This window comes from Macrobrachium nipponense, chromosome 1 (genome assembly GCF_015104395.2).
Source record: "Macrobrachium nipponense isolate FS-2020 chromosome 1, ASM1510439v2, whole genome shotgun sequence".
Taxonomy (NCBI): domain Eukaryota; kingdom Metazoa; phylum Arthropoda; class Malacostraca; order Decapoda; family Palaemonidae; genus Macrobrachium; species Macrobrachium nipponense.
The window spans coordinates 195,176,963-195,198,174 of record NC_087200.1 but is presented as its reverse complement, the minus strand read 5'-3'; the positions used below and the strand labels follow the sequence as shown (position 1 = coordinate 195,198,174).

At 37.4% G+C, this 21,212-nt stretch overlaps 1 protein-coding gene across 4 annotated transcripts in view; it reads left to right on the top strand.

Annotated features, from left to right (window-relative positions):
- The first annotated feature begins 12,574 nt into the window (after positions 1–12,574).
- LOC135219974 (sialin-like) overlaps positions 12,575–21,212 on the top strand; it is a 28,844-nt gene continuing 20,206 nt past the window's right edge. Inside the window, exons 1-3 of one of the 4 annotated variants that reach the window (XM_064257227.1) lie at positions 18,371–18,593; positions 18,846–18,905; positions 20,661–20,737. In XM_064257227.1, the coding sequence (XP_064113297.1) occupies positions 18,850–18,905; positions 20,661–20,737 (133 nt within the window). In that variant the 5' untranslated portion in view covers positions 18,371–18,593; positions 18,846–18,849. Of the gene's footprint in view, positions 12,657–18,370; positions 18,594–18,845; positions 18,906–20,660; positions 20,738–21,212 lie in introns of those variants that run through there. The other 3 variants (XM_064257226.1, XM_064257229.1, XM_064257228.1) reach the window with 3 other exon arrangements.

The window sequence follows — 21,212 nt, the reverse complement described above, 5'->3', positions numbered from 1 at the left end:
TCTTTATAAGAAAATGATTTCTACTCAATGTATTCTATTCAATGTATTCTATTCCTCATGACTGTGTTACCAGTACAACTACATGCAGTAATAGTTAATCTGGTTTTTCTCATCCATGTCTAAGCTCAGAAATTTGTATTTTCTAACTATTATTATTGTTATTATTATTCAAAAGATTATCTCTATTCATATGGAACAAGGGGTAATTTACAGTTTAGTTGGCCAGGCTGCTAACACCATTTTGCCTGGCCCATAATCACTCCGCCACGGTAAGTAGTTCATGCAGCTGACCTGGCCCGAACTTGAACATGCCGCGACCTGTAAGCCTTTCAAGACTTTCGAAACTAGCGCCAAAACAAACGGCAGCCATCTTGTTTGTATTCGTCCGCCGATTACCTAGCAGACGAAACCCCTGACCAACTAAACTGTAGGAACTCCATTATTTATAATCTGTATTTATAAGAATCCTACCAAATCTCGATTTTAGGCTAGGCCTCTTTTATTAATTTCTACCACCTATACCGAGACGAAACCTACTGCTGATTACCTACTAGACGTTCCCCTTGCCCAACTAATCTGTAGGAATTCCATTTTTTTATTTTCCAAACAATCTACTGTATTTACTTTCACTTTTTATATGATTACTACCAATTTCTTTATTTTATGAATCCTACCAATTCTTAATTTTATGCTAGGCCTCTTTTATTCATTTCTATCACCTATTCCATCACGAAACCTTCTACTCGGCCCTTAATCCATCCGCCAAGATAAGTAGTACCATGAATGGACCTTGCCTGACCCTGCCCGACCCTTGTTCAGCCTTAGTCTGTTCCTGTGTGTCAGCTAGTTCAGTGATATCATGTCTGCTGTCTGCTTCCGCCGTTTCTTTCTCGTGTCCCGCACACGTGGAATTTGCTGCCGCCGTTCCCATCACTATGCTGGACATTGTGCTTTGGTGCCATGATGAATGTTCACTAATTGTTTATTTAATGAACACCGGCCTACTTGGTGATTTCCGTGGTTTGTGTGCACAGTGTAACAAAGGCACCGTCGGCCTTGTGAAACAAGGTGATACCTTTCAATGGCAGTGCAACGCAAGACACTGCCGCAAGCACACTTCAATTCGTCGTGGATCCTTCTTCTCGGGCTCGCATCTCTCCCTCAAAACCATATTAATGTTGATACACGGCTGGATTCACGAGGCTTCCCAGAAATATATGCAGCTTAATTTGAGGATCGGGTCGCCGAACACACTCGTCGATTGGTATAATTTCTGCTGGGACGTTTGTGTAGATATTTTGGTGATGGACAACTGGAAAATTAGTGGGCCACGTCACGTGGTAGAGATTGACGAGTCCAAGTTTGGTAAAAGGAAATTTAACAAAGGGAGATGTGTCGATGGTTATTGGGTTCTCGGCGGGATTGACCGCCAAACAAAAGAAACATTTTTTCAGGTTGTTCCAGACAGAACTACAGACACACTTCTTCCAATTTTAATTGATAACATACACCCTGAGTCCATTGTAATTTCTGATTGTTGGAAATCTTATCAAAATTTAAGTCAACATTTCAAAACACACCGTAACATTAATCACACGTTGCATTTGTAGATCCACACGATGAAAACATACACACAAACACGATAGAATCTACTTGGCGGGTTTTGAAACGAAATGTCTTGCCTAGAAGTGATACTGTTAAAAACTTGTATAATTCGTATTTCTCTATGAATTGTGTTAAAAAACATTATCTAACCGGAGTTGATTGTCCATTTCAAGCCTTTTTAGACTTAATTAAATGTGCAAATCCTTTAACTAAAGTAGATTCAACACCCGCCAAAATGAGGTACAATGTCGCTGGAACCAAACAATCACGGGACATCGCCGTACAAACGGATTCGTCATCTACACACGACTCACAAAATCTCCAAGGTAAGCTTATCGATGTATATGCACGTTATGTTCATTTATTTGTGGAAACAAAGCAGGTCAGTGTATTTATTGCCAAGCGGAAGTCAGGGCTGCTCAACACATCCAAACATTCACGTTCGCTAGCAGTCCACAGGTTCGAACTATGAACTTGGCCTTAACTTTAATCAATGTATTCTCGGAAATATTAAGTTTGTTTATATATCAGTAAGAAGTTACGGGTGCTAGTCATCCGTATGAACAAGTTCAGGTTCCATATATTTAAATGTTCGTTAACATTGTATCATTACAACGCTTACTCAGACGAATATACGTGCGCCCTCAGTAAGGTTCGGGGATGTTCGTCCATTTATGTTGCAATCATTTTGGTCATACCATACTGGGGTTCGCCCCCCGGCCAGGTTACGGCACGCGACCTAAGAGCGGTTAGGTTGGTTCCTTTGGTTAGGCAGCAATCACATACTATACTGGGGGGTCCAGGGGGCAAAGCTTCCCGGCCAGGTAAGGGCATGCGGCCTAAGTTTGGTTAGGTCGGTTCTTATGGTTAGGTAGCAATCACTGTTAACATACTATACTGGGGGGTCGCCCCCAGCCAGGTAAGGGCATGTGGCCTAAAATTGGTTAGGTTGCTTTGTTTGGTTAGGATCAGTTCAGTTGGCCAGGTAGCGCACTTCATGCATGAACGTTCTATTAGGCAAATAGCGCATATGTTCGGTCTACGAATGTTGAGAAGGGGGTCAGTTTAGTAACCTAGGCCAATCATCTCATGAACCGATTAACTAGTAGGCGATAACCTTGGCCAACTAAACTGAGTAGGGGGGACAATTTAGTTAGCCTGACCGAACGCGGAACGAATGTAGAGTAGGAAGACAGTTTCATTACCTAGGCTACTCATCTCATGAACCAACTAACTAGTAGACGTTAACCATGGCCAACTAAAGTGAGTATGGGGGACAGTTTAGTTAGCCTAACCGAACGGGGAACGAATGTAGAGTACGAGGTCATCCACACACCTATTTCGTGATTTTCCGTGTTCATTGTCGTTGTCTGTGTGTTCCCCCACCCAAAAACCCCGGTTCCCAACAGGGTCCCCCATTACCGTTTTTTTAGGTTTTTGGGTTTTATATCACTACACAGGTTTTCGAAAATGGCGCCAGAAAAAACGGCCGCCATCTTGTTTGTATTAGTCTGCCGATTACCTAGCAGATGAAACCCATGGCCAACTAAACTGTAGCTGCTCCTTTGTATTCGTCCACCAATTATCTAGCAGACGATACTCTTGGCCAACTAAACTGCACGCGCTACAAGTCTGGTTGGCCAGGCCGCGTAACACCATTTTGCATATATCTATATATATATATATATATATATATATATATATTATATATATATATATATATATATATATATATATATATATATATATTATATATATATAATATATATATATATATATATATTATCATTATTATTACAGATATTAGCCACCTCATCTTTTTTGCTTACTTATAATAGCATATTGAATCTTATGCTTAGAGGGACAGCCAGCTAGACCCCACCATTTGAGAAGCAAAGAGGCACTATTAAATAGTACCTTTTACCAAAGGTTCACAGGCAGTGAGTTTGCGGAAAACAGCGTTCCCCCCCAGGCCGCCCCTCAGGCCAAATCGGAAGTCATAAAAGCCAATGAGACTCCCCATTTGCTTCAGTCTACCTCAGTCCAGTGTAAGGACAACACTTTTTCCCTATTTTCTGTTCTTACTTCCATCCGATAGTGTTTTCCGCGGCCTTTACGCCAATGTATAACACATGCAATTCCATTATTTGTACGCCATATTCTCCTTAGATGTATGACTATAAGAAAACACAAATCTACTGTCACAGAGTCATTTCTGCTCTCCGTGTGAGACTGTACTACTTATCCGTCCGCACCTGTCTATGTCAACCCAGTTTGGCTGCAAATAAATCATCAGTATCCCAGCTACCTGTCTTAATCTATGGTCCTCACAACTGGTGACCTTCTGGAGTTGGTGACACAGCGGTTTAGGCCCAGCCTTTAACGGACTAATTACGGCCACTCACCTTCAGAGAACCTTTAACGGACTCAATACGGCACCACAGTTTAGGTCTCTGAAAACTCCATTGCGAGGACGACACCAACGCCATTAACATACTGATCATGGGACTGCTTCCCAGCGTGTTTTGGCGTTTATTTCGAGGACGGGTAGCTGGGTGCTGGTCAGCCAACACAAAATTCAGGCGGCGGTTCAGAGGCATCCATCCGACGTCGCGGCCTCCTTTGCCTCACCCGGGGGACGCCAGATATCTTCTCTACCCGCCGAACCTGCGGGCCTCCTCAGTTCTTCCCCCGGCGCCATTGCGAGTTCCCAGACGAAATCCCCTGCCTGCCGACGCCGCTGCTACACCCAGGGACGTGCTTTACCCACCCGACGCCGCTGCCGCACTTGTGGGCCTGCTCGGCCCCCCCAACGTCGCTGCATGTGGGCCTCCACTGCCTGCTGACGCTGTTGCTACACCGATGGACCTGCTTTACCCACCCGACGTTGCTGCCGCACATGTGGGCCTGCTCGCCCCTCTGACGTTGCTACCTGTGGGCCTCTTCAAACCCTCGATACTGCCGTTATTCCTGGGGCTTGCTCGGCCTTCCTGACGTCGATGTCATGCCTGTGGACCTGCTCACCTTTTCCGACGCTGCCGCCTGTAGTCCTCCTTGACCCACCGACACCACTGCCACGCCTGTGGGCCTCTCCTGCCTGCCGACGCCACTACCTGTGGGTTTCCTCGACCTGCTGACGCCGCTGCTCACCTGTGGTTCCGCTCTGCCCATGGGACGCCGCTGCCACGCTGGGGACTTCCTCAGCCCAACCTACGCCGCTGCCGCACCTGGGGATCCCCAAAGCCCGTCCCACTCCACCACCATACACAATGCAGCTCTCTCTCTCGAAGTCTTGGTCGCCCCGGCATAAGTAGAACCCCCCAGGCAACCACCAGGGGAGGCATCCTGTCAGCCAGCAACCGAAGGACTCTACACTCGATGACACCCCACAACAAGTGTCACAAGGACACGGGGTCGGCCCCTGCCTCCAAGATTGTCATCCAATAATTACTCCATAATCATTGTTTTCGGGCGGAGTATTTGTAAGGACAACGCTTTTTCCCTATTTTCATTGTATCCAATCATAAAGTCACGCTGTTCTTACTTCCATCCGATAGTGTGTTCCGCGGCCTTTCCGCCGATGTATAACACATGCAATTCCGTTATTTGTATGCCATATTATCCTTATATGTATGACTGTAAGAAAACACAAATCTACTGTCGCAGAGTCATTTCTGCTCTCTGAGTGAGACTGTACTACTTATCCGTCCGCACCTGTCTATGTCAACCCAGTTTGTCTATAAATAAATCATCAGTATCCCAGCTACCTGTCTTAATCTATGGTCCTCACACCAGCATCAGGTACTAGCGCCAAGTGCCCGATCGTGCCCTTGCTCTCTGAATGGGAACACCACTCAGGCCACGAGCGGCCAAGTGGAAGCTAAAGGAAGCCATTTGGCTCATTCAGACTGAGTTGCAAAATGCATTTTGCAAAAAAATCCCACGTACGGTACATGTAAAGACATGCGAGTACACCAGTTCTCTGTTCCTTCTATTCCCTCATTTTATTTCATCACGTTTTCTCTCTCCGTCAATTCTCTTTTATATCCAGTTACCAAGTGTTCAAGTGCTTCCCTGTGTGATATGATAGTAGCGACTTCATTGTCTCTTGTTCACAGAAAATTAATCTATTCATTTATCCCATGTACCCTTAATTCTAAGGAAAGAGCTAATTATTCACGAACCTTTACCTGGAATTTTTTTTTTTTTTTTTCTGTTATGCGTTATCTCGGTAACCTCACCTCCTTTATCACCCTTCTTGCCATCAGGAGGCAGTATTTTTACCCTAGTAATATTGCAAGCTAGATGTCCCATGTTGAAGTCCCAAGGATTCCATCACGTTTAATTAATTAATTTTTATTCAGATATCTCAGTAGAGTTATGGTGCCAGGAAAATTTGGTCCCAGAAGATTCGGTCCCAGAAAATTTCTAAAATCTAAATAATCAAGCCCAACATAACCTTTCTGGAAAAAGGCATATAAATACATGGAAAATATGATGTTAAAAGAAATGAAAATCTTTTATTTCTATCAATAACTTTAATGACTCGTTTGGTTTAGAGATCAATTGTTTAGCAATCCAGACGAGATATTTTACAAAGATCAATAAGAGCTTGAGAACTTTGTGAACCTGGGATTTGTTTACAAACTATAAACGAAAGGGTACGTGGTGTTAAATGACGTTTTTAGGTAGTTTTGTCATATAGAACTTTAAGCACTTGTAATGGTATTTGAGAAAGATAATTTATGTACTTTCATTAACATTCATTGACACCGCCTATATATAAGAAACGGTGACATTTGTAACTCAGTTTTTAGTCACTCTTCTTCCAGGATAAGCTCAATTTTCCTATTTGAAGAACCCCATCATCCATGGCTGCAAAATATTTTAAAAGTGAAAAAAAAACAAAGACAAATTGATAGATGAAGTTAACTATGTTTATGACTTTCATAAGTTAAGTTCCGACAAGACAAAGAAATTGTGGCGCTGTGAGAACCGTAACACATGTCGTGCTCGTGTTCATACAGAGAATAAACCAGGTGAACCAATAATAATTTCAACAATCAACAGTCATGAGCATGAACCAACGCCAAATGGAGTGGAAGCTCGTCTCGCCATTTCAACATTAAGAAAATAGTTGCAGGAAGGAGGTGAAAGAAGTACTCGGGTGCTCATTTCCGAAGCTACAAGTAATATTAGTGAGAATGCAAAATATGAATTACCACTGTTGCAAACGGTTTCTAGAAGCATTACAAACTGGCGCAATAAAGCTTTTGGCGCTCCTCCATTGCCTCTTCGCAAACAGGATTTCATTACCAGATACTTTTAAATATTTACAAGGCGGTCATTTCTTCCTGCAATGCGACACAGGCAGTGATGATGAAAAGCGGGTTTTAATCTTCGCCTCCGACGAAGGTCTTCAGCAACTGGAAAATGCATCAATTTTAGGAATGGATGGCACATTTAAATCATCACCAAGTATATGGTATCAGCTGTTCACCATTCATGCCTTCATAAATAGGAGATTTTATCCAATAGCTTTCATTTTATTGCCGGACAAAACTCAAGCAACATATGACAGGACTTTTCTTGAACTAAGTAAATTGCGACCAAATATTAACCCTCGTCACGTTTTGATTGTCTTTGAACGAGCTATTCGTAACAGCTGTGACAGTAACTTTACTGAAAGCAGCAGCCTAGGTGGTTTATTTCATTTTTGCCAGACTATTTTTAGGAAAATATGTCAATTAGGATACAAATTGCATTTTTACCACCAAAAGATGTAATTGATACTTATGACTATCTCTGAGGATGAATCAATACCAATAGACTTTATAAGTTATTTTGAGCTAACATACATTGGACCAAAGAGAGGAAGACGTGGCAGACGAGAACAGCCTTTATATCCAGTTGATTTTTGGAATGTTCACGATAGGGTAATTCAGGAATTGCCACGGACAAACAATGCATTTCAAGGGTTTCACTCAGCACTGCGCGCATCAGTAACGAGTAAGCACCCAAACATACTGTATAGGTTTTTTGGTGAAGAAACATGCCTTTTTTTACACTTTTATTGATAAAACTCTAATTCTATACTTTGTTTAATTTTTTCATCCGTTAGATTACGATTTCATTGTCAGTATATAAAAAATTTCTGGGACCAAACTTTCTGGTCACCTAGAGTTATACATATTTGCTGTTAAATTGTATCAGAGATGAGCTTTATCTAAATATGAGGGCATCCATTTTCATTTGCAATACTGCATCTGTGAATTAAAGTATAAACTGTTGTAATTAACCAAGAGCTTGCAGTGGCAACCTTTTCTAGTAATAGTAGTTCCTTGTTGGACGAGTGGGTTACATGCTCGCTTCCCCGCACAGAGGAATTTACTTCTAGTAATTAGAAATTAATTTCCTATATGTGCCTCGGATCCCACAATAAGCTGTGGGTCCCTTTGCTAGGTAACCAATTGGTTCCTAGCCAAGTAAAAAAGGTCTAATCCTTCGGGCCAGCCCTAGGAGAGCTGTTAATCAGCTCAGTGGTCTGGTAAAACTAAGATATAATTAACTTTCTAGTATTAGTATAGGTGTAGGAGCCTATCAAGGTGTTTCTATTGTTTATAAATCAGTCAAGGTAAGTGGCTCTGCAAGGTCTAGTGAAATCCTTATACATTTGACCCTCCCTGTGTAAATATATAACAAAATATATATATATATATATATATATATACTATATATATATATATATATTATATATATATATATTGTGACTGCTTTATGGCCAAGGTTCAGTGAATATAAAGTTCTTCCATAGGTCACATAAAATAAGAAAGGTTTAATTTCAAACCAGAACAAAAGTTAGCACTTTAATATTTAATAATGAAAAAAGTTTACATAATTACGTTAATACCTCTTACCGCATAAAACAAGAAACACTCGAACAATCCTGCACTGCACAAATAACAAAATGAATAAACCTTAATAAACTAAATTTTAAATATACGTTACGTTACCAGTTTCACAAAGGTTCACTCAAAAATTTATATAACAGAACATTAATACATTACAAAAAACTGAAGAATAAGAAGACAGCTACTCCAATAGGACACTTATCACAGTAGAGGACCAGGTGAGACTAACTATGCAGGAAATAGGTGGTCCGAAGAAAACTAAAAGAAGGCGGGGAAAACCAAAAGCACTCTGAAAACAGGACAACTAAAAATATAACTAGGGATCTTAAAAACAGGTACAGGAATGAACTGTACATTTCCACAAAAATGAAAATCATAGCTATACAAAATTAAGATTTCAATCTGGCAGATGGGTGACAATATATATATATATATATATATATATATATATATATATATATATATATATATATATATATATATATATATATATATATATTATATATATCTATATAATGTAAATGCATATTATTATTTCAGTAGATGAAAACTATTCACATGGAACAATCACACAGGGGCTATAGACTTGAAATTCAAGCATCCAAAGAGTGTTGTTTTCCATCTCCCACCGCAGACCCCACACTGTGGCAGTAACTGATCATGATACAGAACCAGGGATTTTTTCAACGCACTGGGTGAGGTGCAAACATGCGACATCTGAGCAGCATGTCACAACACTAGCAGCAGCCATGCCAGCGGACCAGAACATTATATATATATATATATATATATATATATATATATATATATATATATATAATATATATATATATATATTATATATATATATATATATATATATATATATATATATATATATATATATATATATATATATATATATATATATATATATATATATATATATATATATATATATATATATATATATATATATATATATATATATATATATATATATATACATATATATATATATATATATATATATATATATATATATATATATATATATATATATATATATATATATATATATATATATATATATATATATATATATATATATATATATCATATATATATATATATATATATATATATATATATATATATATATATATATATATATATATTATATATATATATATATATATATATATATATATAAAAGTGTAGGAACACATATTCATCTGGCACTCTCTTTATACATTTGGAGTCTTACAAATGATTCTGAATTATATTCATATTCCCACGTAGGGAAGTAGTGCCTTCAGCGCACCTCATGAGGTGCACTGTAGGCATTGCTTAAGGTCCTTTGCAGTTTCCCTTCGACCCATAGCTACGACCCCTTTCATTCCTTTTACTGCGCCTCCGTTCATATACACTTTCTTCTATCTTACTTTCCACCCTTTCCAGACAATTGATTTGTAGTGCAACACCTTTGAGGTTTTCCTTCTGTTACACCTCGAAGACCTTTTTACAATCAATTTCCATTTCAGCGCTGAATGACTATATAGGTCCCAGTGCTTGGCCTTTGGCCTAAGTTATATACTCTAAACTATATTAATCACGGAAGCTGTTCCCTTTAAGTTACTTACCCAAAAGGCTTCAGATTTATGCGAAAGACTTCCAAGATGCTGACTTCAGCAGCAGTGCTATTCCAGACTGTAGAGTGCATAGCGTAATTAAAGACACAGCATTCTTAAATTTAAGGGATACATTTTTAAAGTTATGAGAAGGTCTTCTCTGGATTGACAGGAACTTAATAGCGAATTTAGCTCAGTTCCTCGCTGGACGAGTGGTTTTCGTGCTCGGCTGCCAATCCGGTGGTCCGAAGTTCGAATCCCGTCTCGGCCAACGCGGAATCAGAGGAATTCATTTCTCAATATACTGTGGTTCGGATCCCACAATAAGCTGTATGTCCCGTTGCTAGGTGACCAATTGGTTCCTAGCCACGTAAAATAATATCTAATCCTTCGGGCCAGCCCTTGGAGAGCCGTTAATCAGCTCAGTGGTCTGGTTAAACTAAGATATACTCAACTTTAGCTCACTGCAGAGCGTGTCGCAATCTTGAAACAGGCAATGTCCGCAAGACATTGTTGCGAAGTTGCAGCTTTGTTGACGAGCAATCAATCAGCCAGGTAATATCAAGTGTCAGGAATGCACTAATTACATTCCTCCATGTTATTTTAATTGAATGCGAGACTCTTACAGCAAAGACACCAGCCTACTTACAAACATTCAGAGATACAAACAAATTAAAATTGCGATCAGAGTGCTTCCTCTTTGTCACTCTTAAGTTTAAATTTTGATTTGCGCTCCTATTCTGTACATGCAATACTGTACGTACAATGTATTCTATTTTAAGATGAGAAGACTTACAGTACTGTATTGATTTTTTACGTCATCCCGTACTTAAATAGCAATGAAGAATACAGTAACCAACTTATAAAACAATTCAACATTCCAACAGTCATCCACAATGTTAACTCATTCGTAAGTGGGATGGTGCCTGTAATTTCATGAATTCTGGGGTTATGGTTTTATTTAATATTTTTCTGATGTTTAATGAGAGGGCAAAATGTCCCTTTATTATTATTTTTTTCCTAAATCTTATACAGAAACGTGTATACTACACATATTCATGGAATCATCAATGAAGTAATGTATGGTTTCACTTAGTATTATGTAAGGTTTTACTCTCTCAAGAGTTGCAAATTCTTAGCACTTTTTTATCCCCTACTCCTGCCAATACAATGCCTGAGATTTAAATGCAAGACTTTGAAGAAACTCTTAAACATCTGTAGCAGGAGTAGAACCCACAGCTGTTGTATCAGAATGGGATTATGTTCCCTTTAAGGATTTGGAGAGTAGTAAGCACACCAACACCACAGTGAGGTGTTGCGACTTTACTTCCTCTCTGAATATTATAAGGTATACCTTGCTACCTCAATTGATTTTTTAGCTATAATTTATTTGATTTTCTCATATGCAATGCTGTGTAGTTTGTTTGTTTGTATGGTGTTTTTACATTGCATGGAACCAGTGGTTATTCAACAACGGGACCAATTTTACGTGACTTTCGAACCACGTTGAGAGTGAACTTCTATCACCAAAAATACATATCTCTGACCCCTCAATGGAATGCCCGAGAATCGTACTCGCTGCCACCTCGGATAAGACCACACCAACCACGCCACTGAGACATTCAGTGTTTACAGTAATCTGTTAAATATTGTACGTCAGATATGACCTGGCTATGTTGTAAATTACAATGATTTAGTGTTTATGATTAACATTAACGGGGGGGTCACCTCCAAATTTTAGGTTAGGTTAGGTTAGGACGTAACCCATTTTATATTTAGTTCCCTACATCTTTTTAATAAACTGTTTCAAAATGTTTCGTCTGAGATTCAAACGCAGTTTGATACGTCATACAAAAAATCCAGTATTTTCCCAGACAATTTCAACGAACAAAACAGGCAGACTCATTCTTCTTCGTAATTCACTGTTTTGTTGTTTGGAATACCCTCTGTTTACAGTACGCAATTGAGTCTATTATTTTGTTGTGCACTCTGGACACACACACACACACACACACTCTCTCTCTCTCTTACACACAAACACACACACACTGCTCTGCAAGCAAACTGGAGATGGATGACAATTCTTGAGCAAACGAGTTTAAATAAATAAATAATTCTTGAAGTCTGAATAATGTTTATTAAGCGCATCAGAGAGAGAGAGAGAGAGAGAGAGAGAGAGAGAGAGAGAGAGAGAGAGAATTAACAGTTCGTGTGACGTCGAATTATATCTAGTGCAAACTGCACATGAGACTATTTTGAGAGAGAGAGAGAGAGAGTGCTAATAATATGCGTATTGTGAAATCATCATTAGATCCGCCTGCACACAGCTTAAGATATTGCAAAAGGCACTAATGAGGGGAGAGAGAGAGAGAGAGAGAGAGAGAGAGAGAGAGAGAGAGAGAGAGAGAGAGAGAGAGAGAGAGAGACTCGACTGGTATTCAGTCTGTCAGTCTAAACTCGACCCGTGGGAAAGAACCAGTGGTTTAAATCGTCAGTCTTATAGGAGATTTCGTACTGCGCTCCTTTCAAGGTTAGTGATTCAAAGAGGTCAATCAGTGCGAATATTAGTGTAATCCGTTTAACTGGCCTCCGGTTAAGTGACCAGATATAATTAAATTGCTCGTTCATCCTCTTCCTGTGGACTTGATCACTTGAAACTAAATGAGACACACAACGATGGCGAAGAAATAGAACTAAATATGTCTCACATTTTATTTGGTGATCAAGTCCACAGAAGGATGGAAGTAAGCTTCAAGGTTTGTAAATATTTCTACGAAGATATTTCGTCTTGGTAAACGAGAGTATATATATATATATATATATATATATATATATATATATACTATATATATATACTTTTGATATATATATATATTATATTATATTTATATATATATATATATATAATATATATATATACATAGTATTTACTTCAAAGAAACCTAATATATCTCTGCGGGCGCTTGGTAGTTGATTATATTCATAAGATAGTTCCCCCTCTCTCTTTATATATATATATATATATATATATATATATATATATATATATATATATATATATATTATATATATATATATATATATATATATATTAGTTTCAATTCCTTCCAGATATAGGCATCAAAAGCAAATATAATTAACACTAAAATTAATAGCACCTTTTCTGTTCTATATATATATATATTTTTTTTATTCAAGCCGCATTTTACCCAACAAAAAGCAAATCTAAAAACCAACCAATTCAGGAAAAATTCGGATATGGAAGGTAAAGAGAGAAGAGAGTGAGGAGAGAGAGAGAGAGAGAGAGAGAGATGAGAATGCGAGAGAGAGAGAGAGAGAGAGAGAGAGAGAGAGAGAATTAGGGCCATTTTTCAGACGAAATCTACAAAGGTGATAGACATGGTATTTAACGAACTACCGAGACATTAGTCATAAATTAAACTTTAGACTCTGATCGTACACTTTCTAGTCTTTCCCAAGAAGTTCAGACACTTTATGGTTCTTCCCGAGAAGTTCAGTCTTCAGTTCTTCCCAAGAACTTCACACAGTTTTCAGTTCTTCCCAAGAACTTCACACAGTTTTCAGTTCTTCCCTACAGAAGTAAAAATACTTTCTAGTTCTCCCCAAGAGGTTCAAATGCATCCTAGTTCTTCCCAGGAAGTTCAAATACATCCTAGTTCTTTCCAAGAGGTTCAAATACATCCTAGTTCTTCCCAAGAGGTTCAAATGCATCCTAGTTCTTCCTATGAAGTTCAAATGCATCCTAGTTCTTCCCATGAAGTTCAAATACATCCTAGTTCTCCCCCAAGAACAAACAAATCTTTTTGTTCTTCCTGTCAGGTTCAAATACATCTTGGTTCTTCCTAACAGGTTCAAATACATCCTAGTTCTCCCCCAAGAGGTTCAAACAAATCCTTTCGTTCTTCCCAAGAAATTCAACGATGCAAAAGAAAGGTAGTAACGAAGGAAGTAACTAGACTCCACATCGCTTTGTTGTTTCTTCTCGAAAAAGCACAACGTTTGTTGAGTTGCTGACTAAGAGTACACAGAACGTTTTCAGCCACTGTTAGTCTAGCGACGAATTGCCAGGAATGTTTCCAACACTTTGCTGACGAAAGGAAATGCCATTTGCGTATATATATGTACGTATTGTATATGTATATTATATATCCTATATGCCTATGAAATGATACACTGGCTAGTCTTCAAATATTTCAATGAAAGACCCTGCAGTGAAAAAAAAGTGAATAGATGAATAATTAGCATTAAAAATTAATCGGATTCATACATTTGGGCTCAAGGGATTCAACTTAGAATAAATTATGCCGATGACGAATGCTGGTCTGTCAGAGAGTTAGTTAAGATTTTGGGTGAAATGTCAGAGAGAGAGAGAGAGAGAGAGAGAATTAAACGTATATATAATCAACTTTATGGTTATATTTACATTATATTTTATTTCCTTTATAATTGTGGTATGTAAAACTGTGCATGTTATTATTACTTTTAGAAATGTCGTTTAATTCATTTCTGCATGTCTACTATAGAAAAACAAGGCGTGATCCGACCTCCAGCTTACGCTGCAAGATTTTCCCCTCATGCGTAGGTTGTAAAACATTATATTTCTAACTTGACGTAAATTGAAACGTGCTAAAATCTACGGTCCAATAGAGCCTGGTTTTACCAACGAAAATTAAAATAAATAAGCTATATTTATGAGAAATAATTTTTCGTTACTGTTTAACAGTCACATTATCTATTTTTTACATTTTCTTTCTAATAAATAAATCATAAATACCCTACCCCAAAATTCCTGCATCTTTAACTCGACGCAAAACACCTTTTTCAAGACCTTTTTAGGCTCTTTCACAGACCTTTCCTACCCACCCCAACAAGAACAACAAAGTAGTTTGTAGGCTTACTCCCCGAGTAGGCGAAAAACACTTAACCCTGAACTCAACGATATTTCAAATTTTAATTGATATATTTGCTTATGGCAATTGGAGAGCAGTTTGAATTTAGATGGGTAAATTGTATTCGCGTTCGGATTGTATTCATTCAGCTCTAAGTATATCCAAAGTGTGTGTATATATATAATATATATATATATATATATATATATATATATATATATATATATATATATATATATATATATATATATATCTATATCTATATATATATATATATATATAGATATATATAAATATATTGACAGTGAAATATACTCTGTTAAAACATAATTCCATATAAAAAAAGGAGCCAATAAAAACGCCAAAATGTAGAAAGTAAATATTATATCTCAGAAACCAAACTTTCTCTCTCTCTCTCTACCTGAAGAGAAAGACAGTTTGGTCTATGAAATATAGTATTTATTTATATATATATATATATATATATATATATATATATATATATATATATATATATATATATATGAAGAAACAATCTTAACCATAACACATTCACCCCCCTTTGAAACTACTCTTCCACACAAGCTAATTTATAATCCCCACAAAAACACAAAGCAAAAAAAAAAAAAAAAAAAAACTTCTCACAAGAACTTCTGTGTCTTGGGTAAAGAAACAGCTTTGTTTTGCTCGGAAGCGATATTGGAAAAAAGGTAACCTGCCTTCCTAGTGGCCTTTACGTTTTTTTTGGGGGGCAACTCTCCCTCTTTTACAACGCTTAAAAAAAAGGAAGAGATAGAAAAACAGAAAAGCCCCAGACAAAAAGAAAAAAAAAAAATGTGCCAATGATTCTTCGGCACAATCGAGTTTTCTGTACAGCGCATATAACGTTATACGAAACTCAACCACAAACCCATAAAACTCTCAGCCGTTGCCTATGAAACTTTCAGCCATGGCCCGGTGGTGGCCTATATTTTAAATGAGTTTGTATGAATAAAACATGTTTACCTCATTTGCATACTGCAAATTAGGTTTATCCTGAGCAATAAATATCCTCTAAATATTCACTCTCTAAATGGTCTTAAGAACTACTACTGAGGCTAGAGGGCTGCAAATTGGTACGTTGATCATCCACCCTCAAATCATCAAACATACCTAATTTCAGCCCTCTAACCTCAGTAGTTTATAAGGTCTGAATGCGGACAGACAGACAATTTCTTTCACAGAAAAATAAAATAACTACCAACAACAACAGACGTCACTTAAAACAACATTACAGAGGTTGATGCGAAATTCTCGTGGTTTACAAGATTAAGTGTTTTTTTCCCATTTGTAAAAAAACTAATTCAATTAAACCAAAACTACATCAAACCGCTTTGCACGAGGATGATGCAAGACGGTTAATGACGCGTTTAGTACAATTTAAACGTTCGAGATTATCATTAAAATATGTTGATCACCAGATGACCCCATTTCACAGAATACAAGGCGCTAAAAGAGTCCTATGACGTAAATGGGAAGGCTTAACAAAAATCTTGAATCATATATTATACACTGCAAAGTTCAAATATACATATATATATATATATATATATATATATATATATACAAATATATATATAATATATATATATATATATATATATATATATATATTATATATATATATATATATATCATATATATATTAATTATTTAGGAAATGAACGCAGGGAAACATGTTAAACACAAATAAATGTCTGACTTATACCTGGTTTGGTTCTGTGGCGTTGCTATTGTGGGGGGGGGGGGGGGGGGGCAGGGATCCCCCGCTCATATGCTTGGCAAACCCCACCCCCCCCCCCCCACCGTTGATATTCCCTTTGTCGCTAAACTTTAACCCTTTGTTGGTAAAATAAAAATAAAAAAAATAAGGAAAAGTATATCTTAGACCACTGAGCTGATTAACAGGTCTCCTAGAGTTGGCCCGAAGGATTAGATATTTTTACGTGGCTAGGAACCAATTGGCTACTTAGCAAAAGGGCCCTACAGCTTACTGTGGGATCCGAACCACATTATATAGTGTAATAAACTTCTAATCACCTTGCTAGCAGCAAGGAAGCGAATTCAGGCAACCAGATTGATAGTCAAGTACGCAACTTTGGTGGTCAAAAGCCAATAGTAACCGCAGTCATGTCCTACGGAAATACAGTTATTCTGTAATCTAATGACATTATTGTGGTTCTTTTACATTGACAACTTATATTGAGCTGAGAAATGAATGGATATAGTTACAGGTTTTAATTGCAAATGACATTTTGAAATTTATGATTTATGTATCAGAATGAAAATGTAAAAAAAAAATAATGAGCACGTTAAGCAGTACAGAAAAATTATTTCTAATAAAATTTTGCGTATTTATTTTAATTTTCGTTGGCGAACTCTCTATTTGACTGTAGATTTTAGCATATGCATTGAGTAAGCTGGAGGTCGGATCACATCTTATCATACTGCAGCAATTTTAACAACTTCTGCGACTGTAGGAAAACCTTTGGGAGATGTATCATTGAATGGGATAAAAGACCAGTTTATGGTGGTGGGAAAAAGTGCTGACGGACTGGCAAAGTCGGAACAACTGTTTTATTTTACAGAAAACCATAAAATAAATGCAAATTTTAAATTATTTTGCATGAATAAAACACGATAACCTCATCTGCATACTGCATATGTTTGTATGGTATTTTTACCAGTGGTTATTCAGCAACGGGACCAACGGCTTTACATGACTCCCGAACCACGTCGAGAGTGAACTTCTATCACCAGAAATATACATCTCTCACACCTCAAGCATACTCCATATTCTGAGGTTCATGCTAAGCAATAAATACTCTCTTCTGAAAGATGAATGGACATATCAATCAAGCAATGCAATATAAAAAAAGTGCAAAATTGCACCACAGGCAAAAATGGCCACTGAATCTGCATATTGAAAAAGAAGTTTATGTTAAACAATAAATATTCTCTCCTGGAAGGTAAAAGAACACATCAGTCATGCAAGTGATAAACACTAAACATTGCATTCTGCAAGATGACTAAACATATCAATCAAGAAAACCATTATAACAAAAAATAACCGTAAAACCGCCGAGTAAAAAAATGCCATTTTGTCCCTCATCAAACTTTATGGAAGTTCTCGAACGTGTCCTAGCATCGCAATGACGTTGTCTGTTGCCAAAAACGAGCGCCCCAGGTAACAAGGTAATGTCCCCGCCGAGTGACGGCTCACGGGCGAAGCCGTGGGCCATAATGTTGAAGAAAGAATGCCACTGGACATTATACAATGCATGATTGGCCGACGAAACTCTGGAGATGGACGTTTACTGTCATTCAGTGTGTGTCGGGGGAAGTCTTGTCAGCGGAACTGTGTCTTCGGGAAGATGGAACCATTACATCGTTTTGTTTACGAGGAACAGACGAGTGCTTGATAAACCGGTGTTTGGTGGAAGGTGTGATGAATTGTGAATGAAAGAGAGAGGGAGGGAGAGAAGAGGAAGTTCAGAAGATTAAACAGGTTTTATTTGGTAATTTAATTTAATATTTATAATGTGTTTTGTGATGTCGAATGTAACATCTTGTAATGTGAGAAATTCTCTGATTATATATATATATATATATATATATATATATATATATATATATATATATATATATATATATATGACTGGTAAAAATGTTCTGTTACAACAAAATTCCCTAATAAAAGGAGCCCATAAAAACACCAAAATATAGAGAGGAAAGTACTATATTTCAGAGACTGCTGTCTCCCTCTACAGGTATATGAATGAGAAAAGTTTACAGAAAAGGTGGTATTTATACAAGAGATCCATCCACAGGTAAGCCAATTTAGGTCACCGCCGCTGATAATCTTTCTTTAATCTTCTTGAGCGTTGGTTGAATGAAATCTTGTCAATGACATCTGAATCCCATGCTCCTTTTGAGATGTTCATTACCTGCCTCTCTTTTATTAAAGCCGATTCCATCATTTGACTCTTGTACCGGCAGTTGCTGCTATAAATTATACGTGAGAAATTCCAGTTTATTCTATGGTTATGTTCATTTATATGGTTGAAAATAGTTGAGTTCTGTTGTCCATACCTAACTGATCATTTGTATTGTATTAATATCTGGGGAAGTGATTTTCCTGTAAATGCGATGTAAGATTGGTCACAGTCCTGGCATGGGATTTTGTAAACCCCAGAGTCCTTGGGGGATGTCTTTTGTTGGATGTTAATCAGGGATTCGGCTAAGGTGTTTGGGTAAGTAAATGCAAAAGGGTTAGATTTTCCGAGGGTCTGAGTCACCGTCTTAATCTCGTCCAGGTGAGGAATTTTTATTTTATTGTTGGGTGTCTCTCTGGTCTTGTCTTGAGGGGGTCGGTAGAAAATTACGTTTGCTTTGTGAATTGCTTTCTTAATTATACGGTCAGCATACTTTAAAGACGAAATTTGCTTACGAAATAGTTCAAATTCTTTTTCCAGGCTCTTAAGAACAGGTTGCTGGCTACACCTATCTTGATAGCAATGTCGTGATAGCTAAAGTAGTGAATGTATGAAAGTGAGAACGTTGGTTTTCTGTATATGGTAAATTTGTATTCTGTTGTGTCTCTGATTATTAAAACATCAAGAAAAGGAATTTTGTTGTCTGTTTCCCATTCAACTTTAAATTTGATGCTGGGCACTAATGCGTTTAATTTTGAAAGGAATTCATTAAAATGCCCCAACTATTATCCCAAAATGTTAGAATATCATCTATATATCTCATCCACACCATGGTTTTGGGTTTTATTGCATTTATTACTGTAGTTTCAAAGTATTCCATGTACAGATTGGCTAAAATAGGACTTAAAGGACTACCCATACTACATCCGAATTTTTGCTTATAGAGTGATTCCCCGCATGAAAATACTTTATTAGATGCACATAATTCAACTAACTTTATTATTTTGTCAAGCGCCAATGGGAAATGATCTGAATAAAGGGATAATTTTTCCCTCAAAAACTGAAGAACGTCATTATTTTTTCATCATAGAAGGAAAGTAAGAACATATTTGGAATCCTCGTGAAAAGTTCTATCAGCATAATGCTTTCTTTTTTCTCTATGAATAATAACAAAGAAGTTAGTATGGCTGCATATCTGGATCAAAAAGGCACCTGGTTAAAACCGTCCCCTATAAAATCTACATATATGATCTGACTTTCGTTCAATTCGGTCCAGTAGTTTTGCAGTCTATAGCAAACATACATACACACACGCACATACATATATGCATAGTCTGACCATCACCTTTACCTATCTATTTATCTGTATATATTCATCGATGATCTGGGAATTAAATAACATAAGTGTGGAAAAAATTGGGGGTTGACCCTATACACTGTTTTCAAAGTTAATCTTATTTCCCCAGCAACTTCAAAAACACAAAAAGCACTAAATGCAGCTGGCAGTCCTGAAGTCGTATTCAAACAAAGAGTCCTTCCTCCAGAGATTAAAATACAATATGGCATTACAAAATGTATTTTTTCTTATTTTTACAAAAACCTTGAAAACCTGTGTACCTCGGAATTAAATCAAAATTGGGATACTTTCAGTCGCAGAGGAGGCAGCTTTGTCAACAGAGTCGACACAATGGGATTCCTGACTGTTGACAAGATGGCCGAGGCCACAGGTAAGCCTGCCTTGAGCGAGAGAGAGAGAGAGAGAGAGAGAGAGAGAGAGAGAGAGAGAGAGAGAGAGAGAGAGAGAGAGAAATTCGAGTATTATTTGTAAAGAGAATTTTGTATATCCATTCTGGTCTCTCTCCATGTGTACTATACTAGTGTGCTCACACACACACTTATGTAATATACATGTAAATGTAATAGCCACAATGCCCTCGTAACTCCTCAAATTCTTTGCTCTTTTTTAGATACGCTTGTCACTGCAAAGCCTTGAGATCCAATATCAAAGAAATATGAAGAAATCACTCTGTCCGATAGTGGGAAAAACAGCAGCGATACAATAGCAACGACGAGGTCACCCACGGGTTCGTTCCCGCTACCGGGCATCATGATTTCTTCATATTTCTTTGAAGTTGGATATCAAGGCTTTGTAGTGACAAGAGTATCCAAAAAAGAGCCAAGAATTCGAGAAGCTACGAGGGC